This window comes from Macrosteles quadrilineatus, unplaced genomic scaffold, assembly GCF_028750875.1.
Source record: "Macrosteles quadrilineatus isolate MER2022 unplaced genomic scaffold, UCM_ALF_1.0 Scaffold_2__2_contigs__length_208266976, whole genome shotgun sequence".
NCBI lineage: Eukaryota > Metazoa > Arthropoda > Insecta > Hemiptera > Cicadellidae > Macrosteles > Macrosteles quadrilineatus.
In genome coordinates this window covers 63,226,634-63,237,919 of record NW_026542595.1, presented here as the reverse complement: position 1 = coordinate 63,237,919, position 11,286 = coordinate 63,226,634, and the positions used below count along the sequence as shown (strand labels likewise).

Below are 11,286 nucleotides of genomic sequence, written 5' to 3'. Positions count from 1 at the left end.
GAATTTAATCAAGATTTCTTAATCTAAAATAATTTCATCTCTAGATTTAGTTAAAGTGGAAATAATAGCTTTGATACTATTCATGTATGTGAAGAATAATTGTATAAAGTGAATAAAGATAATTGATTTTATTAGAATGTATGAATTGAGTTTTGTAATTAAACACTTTGAATCTTCATGAGTTTAGAGTTTGGTTTGTCATTTTCTTTGAAATTCTGCCTTCGTTTTTGGGAAAGTAAGGCTGTATCACGTAGGTCTTGTGACAACCACTTTAGGTTGTAGAATATTTTCGTTTTTACAAAATGTTCAAGCATAAAAATACGATGATCTTGACATTCATTGGAGAACCATTCAGGAAAGCAGGCTTCAACATCTTTTTTCAAAGCAAGATTAATTTGTTTTCTAACATTTATTTTTGTTTTAAGCTCATTAAAGTGGATAGTAAACGATCGTGCGGTGGCTTTTACTACTTGATAAAATGAAGTAGTAGGTATTTTTAGCCCTTTGACATAGTCCGTGTCTGTGATAAACTGTTTGAATTTAATCAAGATTTCTTAATCTAAAATAATTTCATCTCTAGATTTAGTTAAAGTGGAAATGCAATTACTGCAAGCATATTTATCAATGGATTTTTTGGCAAGCCAGCCTGCTATGTAGTTAATGACATTATCTTCCAAGTTTACTGGCGCAACAGTGTTCTGCTGTAGGTTGATAGTTTCAAACGGCATACCTGGTAGGACTTGATCTTTCTGATGTGGCTGTGCGTAAAGTGTTACATCAGAATGTTCTGCCATAAAGGGGAGAGTAAAATGTGAACTCTGTGGCGGGGTGTCACAATCGTCTGTTGACTGAAGTGGCGTGGTCAAGGTGGTGAAATGTGAACTCTGCGGTGGGGTGTCACAATCATCTGTTGACTGAAGTGGCGTGGTCAAGGTGGTGAAATGTGAACTCTGCGGCGGGGTGTCACAATCATCTGTTGACTGAAGTGGCGTGGTCAAGGTGGTGAAATGTGAACTCTGCGGTGGGGTGTCACAATCATCTGTTGACTGAAGTGGTGTGGTCAAGGTGGTGAAATGTGAACTCTGCGGTGGGGTGTCACAATCATCTGTTGACTGAAGTGGCGTGGTCAAGGCGGTGAAATGTGAACTCTGCGGCGGGGTGTCACAATCATCTGTTGACTGAAGTGGTGTGGTCAAGGTGGTGAAATGTGAACTCTGCGGTGGGGTGTCACAATCATCTGTTGACTGAAGTGGTGTGGTCAAGGTGGTGAAATGTGAACTCTGCGGTGGGGTGTCACAATCATCTGTTGACTGAAGTGGTGTGGTCAAGGCGGTGAAATGTGAACTCTGCGGCGGGGTGTCACAATCGTCTGTTGACTGAAGTGGCGTGGTCAATACGGTGAAATGTGAACTCCGTGGTGGGGTGTCACAATCGTCTGTTGACTGAAGTGGTGTAGTCAAGGCGGTGAAATGTGAACTCTGCGGCGGGGTGTCACAATCGTCTGTTGACTGAAGTGGCGTGGTCGATGTGGCGTGTCTTGAAAAATCAACGGTGATGTCGTCATCAGGTTCACAATTAGAGCTGTCCGGAGGCGTCATAAGGCAAACTGATATAGTGTGCTGCAGATTTCGTCTGAACTGACTTGCTGTTGGGTTGGCATTGTATCCTCCTCTTTGTCTAATAACTCCGAATATGTTTTCCAGAGGATCTTGGTTCAATCTAGATGTTAGTAAGTAGCTGCTGCCTTCAGATTTTAGGTCAGAATATAGTCCATGAATTGCTCTAATTAACGATTTTAGTCCAGAAAAACATGGTGGAGCGTTGACCCTCTTCACCTTTGCCCTTTCTTGTTAGTTTTGAACTTGTGCAATTGCCAGGATTGCAAGTCCTCAATGGCTTCACTTAAGTACTGTTCCACTTGAGGATTTTTTTCAGACAGCGGGCGTCTTAACGGACATTTCTCAAACTCATAGTGGCTATTCAAACAGTCCGTAATGTCATTACAGGTTTGCAAAAAATCAGCAGTGTGTGGAGCTGACTCACTCTTCAGTTCACCAATTGCATAAGCAGCTTTCATTCCTCTACTCACAGAATTACTAAACACCTGTGTAGCAAGATTAACTTTCATACGGAGAAATTTGTTTGGTTTTATGTGTCTCTAAATCAATTTTGGCGCCGCTCTACAATCGTTGGTAGATCTTTTATCAAGTTCATAGAATTCCTCTATGTCGGCCCATTTTACTACCTTACCTTTGACATCAATGTCAGAATTTAGGAGTGTGTTACGTATCGATTTAATAATATGTGGTGCATCGTAAATACAATATATTTTGTGATTGTTGAAGAGAAAGTGTGGCTCTTTTTCTGTTAGACCCAATAGGTTCAAAGCAGACACGTTAGTCGACCCTTGGTCACATACAGTGCCTCTAACCTTCAAGCCTGTTACAAACAATCTGTCAAGGCACATATCTAGCAAAATAGTTAGAGCATTTGCTGGAGTCGCGTTCTCACACAGCATAAATGGAACTGGTATTTTTTATTTGTGCTTGATTCCACGTACCATAAACAGTAGTGCATGGGTGGCTGTACCATATGTTCTTCCTAGGGGCCCTAGATCCTGAAAACCTTCAATTATGTCTTGAGTTGGATCGTATTGAAGACTTTTCTTTATGCTCATCTCGTCCCACATAAGAACACAAAATTCTGTCATGCTGTTAACTTTTAGCTTTAGTTTTTCTAATAGCCCTTTAGAAAAAACACTTTCCAACTTAGCCAGGTTAATCCATTGCTGCACAGTTCGCACGCAAGGGAGCTTAAACCCTCTGGAAATCAGAAACGAATAAGCAGACGGAGACTTGTAATACAGGGAGAGCGAAAAGTTTTTTTCTTCACTGGTAAAAGAATCTGCAAAAGAAACAAATCTGCATATTTACAAAGGTAAGGACGTCTCCAGAAATAGAATTCTTTAAATTACTTAACAACGTATAGTTGCTGTTGACAGGGAAAAGTCCTCTTTTCTTCAATTTAAATATTTTTTCTCTCTTAGAAGTCAAAAGTACTGACTGTTTTCGTATGTGGGTTTTATGGGTTTCAATCAGTTTTTTTATTAATTTCTTTCTTGGTGTAAGGTCTTCATTAGGGGTTTCTTGAATTGAGGTAAAATCTGATAAAAAACTTTGAAGTGATTCATCCTCGTTACGACTTTGTGTTTGTGATGTAGAAGTACGTGTTTCATCAGCATTCGTCAATCTACAGGTGCTGTTGCAGGGATGCAGGTTTGCAGTAGTCGTTGCAGGTGTTGTAGCTGCCAAAGACGGTCCTGGTGTTGGCTGACTTGATACAGTATCTGTACCACTCTCATTTGCTTTATAATATGGTACAGGAATGGCATTTTTTTTATCTTGTTTTTTAAACTGCTGGCAAAGTCCTTCTCTTTAAAGTGCTTACTGCAGATGCGTTTATTTTTAATTATATTATCTGGCAGTTCAATAAAGTCGTCACGACCACTGCTGGCTATCCAATCACAGCATCTAAAATAAAATCTGTATAAGAAATCACACCCCTACGGATTAGAGTGATTGGTTTATGGGAAATCAGTTTAAGAGTCCTTGGAGGCTAGCAGCCATCTTGGAAAATTCCAAAAAGCTGCTGAAGAGTTATTTATTGTTGAAAAATAATTTTTCAAACACCAAAGTGATTATAATTATTAAAAAAAATTTAATACAGTAATATTTTAATATTTTAATTTATTGATATTTTAGTTTAAATATTTTCAATATTTAAACATTTTTTTTCAAACAAAAGAGTGATTGTAACTTAAATATCTAGTATACTGTGAGATTGTAAGTTTTCTTTGTAGCTCTTTAATTGTTCTACGAGTTAGAACGTCTGAGCTCCAAGGACTCTTAATGGCGGCTTATAATTTTGAGAAACAGTTTTTTTTACAATTTGTAAATTACTGCTTGACATTTGTTAATTACTTAATTTTTGTTTAAACCATTTCACGGTTTGGAATTTTGGATTTGCGAGGTGGTTAACCCCTAAAACTCTCTTAACACAAATTACCCCCGCCAGAGCAAACCTGCAGACTAAGCGAATTTCTATTTCCCATTTCCATAGAAGCTCAACTTCGCGAGTTCGCGCGCCCGGTTTCCTCTGATACTTTCGGCATATAAAATTTTAATTAGAAAATGGTTTTGATTTAGTATTTTAACTGAATTACATTTTATAACTATACAAAATTATCTTTAGTTCTTTTACAACGATAATATTTTCAAAGTTAAATTAAGTAAAAATCCAAAAACAATGTTAGCAAACTGGATCCCAAAATATCTTTTTGAAAACTAAAAATATCTTTTATTGTGTATAGTAGAAACCTTAACTTATATTAGAAAGCTTATTTGCAAAAAACTTACAATTTTGTATATAATATTTGAATCAGAACCCTACACAAAATATTGTATTCATATTAGGTACAAAACATAAAACAATAATTTGGCCCAAAATAAAGGTGTGGGCGAGCTTAAAAAAGGGTCTTAGGACCACATTCTTTGTAATTCCTTAATAAATAACTTTTTTTTATTTTAACATAGGTAGCTTTTATTTTTGAGAAAATTTCTATTTGAGGTGTAAAATTACTGGAAATTCAGTCGAGATTTCAAGAATATCGGTTATTTTCCCGTGGATAAGCTTTGCCCGATTTAGCATTTATTTTACATACCAATTTATAGTTATTTTTTTATTATTTAATTTAAGGAAAATCAAGGCACACTTTTAAAAGTGTCTTTATTGAGATATGACTTTAGAAACATTTTTATTAACAAATGCAGAAATGCAGTATCACATTTTTAAAGCTGTTAGAGGATCTAAACTAAAATCACAACAATTCGTTAATTATTAAAAAAGAAAATTCGACTCAACAGGTTTTGCGTAGGTAAACAGTTTTTTTAACAGGTTTTGAATCCGCAAATGTGTGTAGCCTTCAATCATAACATATTCAAAAACCACAGACTTTCAATGAAAAGTGTTGACGTGACGTTTTCATATAGCAACTAAAATCTCAATTCCGAAAAGATTGATTCAACCGACGAGGTGTTTTCGACTGACCTACTCATTTGAGAACTCGTTAGCGAGTGTTTATCAAGTTCAATTAATGAACCTTTATTAAAGGTTAAATATGTTATCATCCTAATAAAGGATAAAATTATTTACGTTTACCATTTCTTGTCGCTAACGGGAAAACAGAAAAACCTGAGTTCACAGTTGGTCTTGTTATTTGAGGAACACCCTAAATAGTGACACTTAACATAACTACTCATGTTTTACTTGTTAGTTAAAACACACGGTCAAAACTATCACATGACACAGGTACCATGCTTGCAAACATTGCAAATTGGGATACATCGAAGATTGGGACGTTGAAGTAGTTGACAGGTACTGTAGTTGCCACGTGGGTGCTGGTACACTCCCAACCAAGAGTCAAAATGTACAGTCTAGCGCAACCGCAACACCAGCGCCTGCGGAGCCTAGCGGAATATCGGTGAAACAGGAATTCTCGCTGGCTCAGCCCCGTCCCTACCAAAAGGATTACGGTTTCGCTTCTTATAGTGGTTTGTATTCATTGATATTATCTACACTAGGCGCTCGTGTCTGGTCTATGTTGGTTTGCGTTTACTCAGTTCCCTCTCGCTTTCGTACAAAGTTGTGCAGAATGCACACACATTTAACAATGGCAATAACTGTTCCAACTTTATGGCACTAAATTGGCACTATCAGGACTTGAAACTTAGAACTTACCATCCCGAACGCACATTCCACAGATTTCCTTCCCCGGCTTAATCTTAAATTAAATATCCCCTTAACGTTGTCCAGTATATTCTTTTGTTAAGGTCTCATTAAATACCGCGTTAAAGGGAAAGGCTCAGCACCCAAATAATAAAAAAGGGGGACGGCACATTTGATTCATCATGTGTCAACGGTGAAGCGGGAGGCATGTCAATGTCCAAGTTAACTATCCATCACTTAATAGCTGACGCCCTGAAAATACCACCATCGCTATTTATACCAGCTTCGATCAACGTAAAAATACCATCTGCGTCGGAGCACGCAAATAGTAAAATGAAATGGAAAAACTTGTAGTTAAAGTTTGATGAATCTTACTTACTTACTCCTTACTCACTCCTTACTCCCATGGCCATTTGTACCCTAAGTGGCACTTGGCCTCACCAACACACTGCCTCAACGTCGCCCTGTCTCTTGCGGTATCTTCATTAACTTCCATCCTGGTCATATCTTTCTTTACTTCATCCGTCCAGCGTTTCCTCGGTCTCCCTCGTGGTCTCCTCCCCAGAGGGTCACTTTTCCATATTTGATAAAGTGTGCTAGCTTCCTCTCTTCTAATGATGTGGCCCGTCCAGCGAAGCCTCCTGCTTTTAGCTTCTGCAATTATATCTGGCTCCTTGAACAGGTCTCTTAGTTCCTGATTATGTTTAATTCTCCACACATCTCCTTCTTTAGTAGGGCCAAAGATTTTGCGCAGGACTTTATTTTCAAAAGTAATAAGTTTTTTCTCTGTGTTTTTATCGATAATCCAGGTTTCAGCTCCATAGAGAAGGACAGGTCTTATGATAGTTTTGTAAATTTTAAGTTTAGTGTGATGAGACAATAATCTTGATGATAATAATCTGTTTAGAGCATACATACTTCTACTGGCTAGGTTTATTCTATTCTTTATTTCTATGTGTTCCTCACTTTGTGAGTTGACAATAACTCCTAAATATTTATAAGACTCAACTTGTTCATACTGTTGTTCTATTTCTGTCATGTTCTCCTCGTTCTCTGCTCCCCTTGCAAATCTGACAAGTTTTGTTTTGTTGTCATTTATTTTCAGGCCCACTGCTCTTGTTTCTCTTTTAAGGATTTCAAACATTTCCTGGAGTTCTTTTCTGGTCTCTGCAAGCAGTACTACATCATCTGCAAAGGCGAGCACGCTTATCTTCCTTCCAATTCTTATGCCATATTCTGTATTCTTCAGCTCTTTAAGTGCTCCTTCAAGAGCTATATTGAAGAGTGTAGGTGATATAATATCTCCCTGCCTAACTCCTGTTTTTATGTCAAAGGATGTTGAGTAGTCATTTTCTATTTTAACCTTGCTCTTAGAGCCATTAACACTTAAAGTAGCCAATTTTATTAGTTTATCTGGAATTCCAAAACTTTCCATTCTATACCAATTTTTTTCCCTATGAATGATATAATACGCTTTGCTAAAATCGATAAATAGGCCATAGAAAGATTTACCAAAGTCCCAATATTTAGCTATTGCTTCCTTAAGAAAGTATATTTGATCTGTTTGATGAACCACTGTTAGAAAATGTTTGTATTTTGATGAGCTTGCCGTCTAATGCTCCGATAAAATGCGGCAGATTCCAAACGTGTGGTTGTCCTCATTCTCCTCATTCATGGGTCTTCCTTTGTGGGTAAAGGCATATAGGAAGTGTTCAGGACGTCCTATATTTTTACCGTACACTCTTTTACTATTTGTGTTAGAACAGTGTGGGTACTGTTGTTTTCTTCTTCATTTGCAATGTCAGGCTCGTCGGCATTTTCCCTTGTAGTTTGGAAGTTGAATTTTCAATTTCTTCCGAATCAGGTAGGTTTCCTGCTGAAGGTGGTTTTGATGTTTTGATAAATGGAATAGATAACTGCAAAACATCATCTAAATAATAAGTTATTTTCTTGGCTCCAGAACCACTTGGGGGTTGCCTCAATTTTCGTGCAAAGACTATTCGTAAGTTCTTCCACTTTTCTTTGAACTCCTCGGCTGAAAACAATAGACACTTTGTTACATAATTATATTTTTTAGAAACAAACTAATTGTAGGTAATTAAAAGGAGGCTCGGCCGATTTTAGGGTAAACATTTTAGATTTATATTTTTTGTGTTATTTTTGTTTTAAATTTCATTAGCTTTAAAACGGAATATTACTTTTTTTATGTTGCATATTTTTTTAGTTATGGACAATTTACCAAATAATTACCAAGGCATTTTCACTAGATTTTACGTTTATAATACTCCAGAATTATATACTGTACGTTTTTTAGGTAAGTAGAAGTAATATAGTTTTCTATGTTGGTAGCCCTGTTTACTGCAGACAATCAGCAGTTGTTTTCAGCTAGCAGAATGTTTGTTGGTATTGTGATTGTGGTTATGTTTACAAATATTGTGAAGCTTATTGTTTGAGTTGGAATAACTTATGTTTTAGTTTTTGAGTGGTGAATACGTTATTTTTTAATTCGTTATTGATTCTGAGTGAAAATAACAAGACTAAGAGTAAAAAAGCGGGAACATCAGTTCAATGGAGTCCAAAAGCAGGATATATCACTAAGTTCTGTTGATGATTGTCCTATACCATCTACTTCCTCTGACTCTAGGCCTAGCCCTGATGAGGAATCAAGTGCCTCAAAAAGAAAGGTGCATTCGAACCTGGATAGTTATGGAAGCCAATTATAATGGTTCAAGTGGAAATATGGAGGTGGCAGGTGTCGTAGATATGTTTGTAGAATCGCAACGCACAAGAGGGGTAAGGTATACACATTAAACTGTACAGAAAGAAAACCCTCCAAAAATGGATCCTATTCATGGGTTTAAATTTCTTAGTTAAATTACAATTAGACCTTTTTTAAAGCATAACTTGTGAGACATAACCACTTGGTGCTTAAGTATGGATGTACCTGTCCTTCTTGGATCAAAGTATCCACTGAGTAGTAAACTCTACTGTCATTATTTAGTTTGTTAACTATTTCATTATTTGTTGGTCACAATATTCATTCTTTGGTGAAATTATTGCATGATTTTGTCTTTTGTAAGCATCTTCAGAGAATCCTTCATTGAAGATTTCATCAATGATATTTTTATACTCACAATACATTGTGGAGGAAGACTTGTCAATGTCTCACAAAATCCATTATAGCTCTCTTGGTCATTCCATTTTCTTCAAAGATATTCAGCAAATATTGATACATATGGATTTGCTCTCATGTTTTTAGCAAGTGAAATCTGTTGTTCAAAGGTTTATTGTGGACATTTTCCATCACGATGGTAAAAAAAAAACAATACACAACGTTTCGGGATCTGGAATCTGATCCCTTCCTCAGGTGAAAAATACTTTACTATCACATTACAACTAACAGTACACAAACGCCCAACCTAAGTTGGAATACACTACAGAAGGTAGCAGTCAAAAAGCATGCCCTGTATAACAGTCAAGTCATGATACAACATGCAAATAATAACCAATCACAAAACACTATAGTCTATAAAAGGTGTAGTGTGAACAGCTTTTATCGTACCTAGATTTTATATCTAGGTTCTTGGATAAGAATTTACAAGAGAGGCCAGGACCATTGGACAAATAGTAAAAGAGTTTACATTAAAAATATGTTACGTTCTGAACACTTCTTAGGTATGCTTATGAAAATAGATTATGGCACTTTCCTTCGATATCAAAATTTTCAAAAACCTTAAACTTATGGCAGAATAAAATGTATATATGTACTTAAAAGATGTTTGTTTATGTATAAGTAGCTTAAGTAAAAAAAGGAGTATATATTTGGGTAAAACTTAATTTGTTATCGTAGACTCTTATTCTGGAAAGTTGTTCTATTATACCAGTCTCAATATCAGTCTTAAAACAGTCAAAAAAAGAGTTTTTAAAATAGAGTTTATAATGTTTATGTAACTCTATTTAAATTACATGCTACAACAATAAGCCTTAATTTAAAAAACCTACCGGTAAAAGAATTGATGAATGTATTATCGTAACAATTAATCATTGTATTTAAAAAATAAAACGGTAACCTAAAAGTAAATAGTACTAAAACAATTTATTACTTTCTAGTTTTATTTAAAAACACTGGAAATTGTTAGCTTGTACTGTTCCAGAAATGTCAAAAATACCTGTCTACAAAGTTTCATAGAATTTTTTATAACAAATTGGGATGACGTTCTAGTTAACAAGAGAGAGTAGGCCTTTCATTTTATTTTCTGATAAGTTTTGTTTTTCTTTGTAAGCTTTTCTTAAAGATAATCCTTTCATGTCAATGGGTTTTTGTGGAGGCTCCTTGCTGTCTTAACTGCAGCTGGACCTAGATTTACGTTTTTTAGGAAGCTCCTTTCTTGATTCAAAAACTTGGTCCAAGTTAATTTGACCATAATCGCATTCACTGTAAGAAATTTTATGAAGAAACACATTGGCTTGTCTTTTTCCTCTCTAATTACTTTGATGTCATTGAACATGACTCTTGCTACTGTGTTATCTTTTGAAAAGTTAGGACCCAACTTGGAAGTTGAATCTTTAAAATCCAAAGAGTCATCGTGGCTCATTTCAATTACTTTGAACTGATTCCCACTTTTTTCACTGTTCTAACCACAGAGACATATTGAACTGGAACATAAATGGGCCCTGACCTCACACTTCATTTTATGGCTCTTTCTATGAGAGAATGGGCACTTTCACCTTCGTTTTGGGAGTGTCCTGTTATAAGGTACTTGTGAGTAATTGACTTTATGTGCTCCATAGTTTGTAACTGCATAGGCCTAAAGGTACATAGATATAAGAAATCTATTTTTTTATTGCTCTCCGCAGTTATCAGAGAACAGTATGACATCTAGTTTTTCTGGATCATTGTCATTTAATTTTTCTTTTAAGTTGTACAGATATTGCAAAACACGATGCAATTTCATTGCTGCCTCGTTTCCCTTCCCCTTCATGCCACATGAAGAGCCCCAGGGCCTCACTCTCTAATTATCTATCTATCTATATATTAATAGGCAAGCATGTTTCTTTAAAACCTTTTTTCTCAGCTCGTGTGTATCGTACGGAAAATCTACGCATACCGTTAGAAAGCTATTTTCCTGTAGGTGTGCAGAATCCCTTTATAAACTAAAATAGGCACAAAAATAAGCACAAAAAATGAATTTGAAATTTTAAAAAATTAACATGGGTTTTATGGGTTGCTATGGCGATGACGAAATAACAACAAAATGTAAACAGAAAATCAAAACAAATGGAAGACATTCCAATCATATGTTTTATTTAAGAGTGTGGGGTGAAAATAGAGAAGTTTGCACAAAACATACTTTTGGTCGATTTTTCGACCACGGGGCGTGCTCTCGTTTCCCTAAAAAAAAGGTTTCCTGCACAACTTCAAGTTACGCTCTTTCTAATGACACCAAAAACATGTCAATCGGTTCAGTAGTTTCGGAGGAGTAACTGTCACAAAAAACCTGC

The 11,286-nt window shown here is 36.0% G+C and overlaps 1 protein-coding gene across 1 annotated transcript; it reads right to left on the bottom strand.

The window, feature by feature from the left end:
* Positions 1-554: 554 nt before the first annotated feature.
* Positions 555-1,598, bottom strand: LOC128984323 (mucin-2-like). Its single transcript, XM_054403630.1, has one exon. The coding sequence runs from the start codon at positions 1,596-1,598 to the stop codon at positions 555-557; it is 1,044 nt and encodes a 347-aa protein (XP_054259605.1).
* Positions 1,599-11,286: the final 9,688 nt, after the last annotated feature.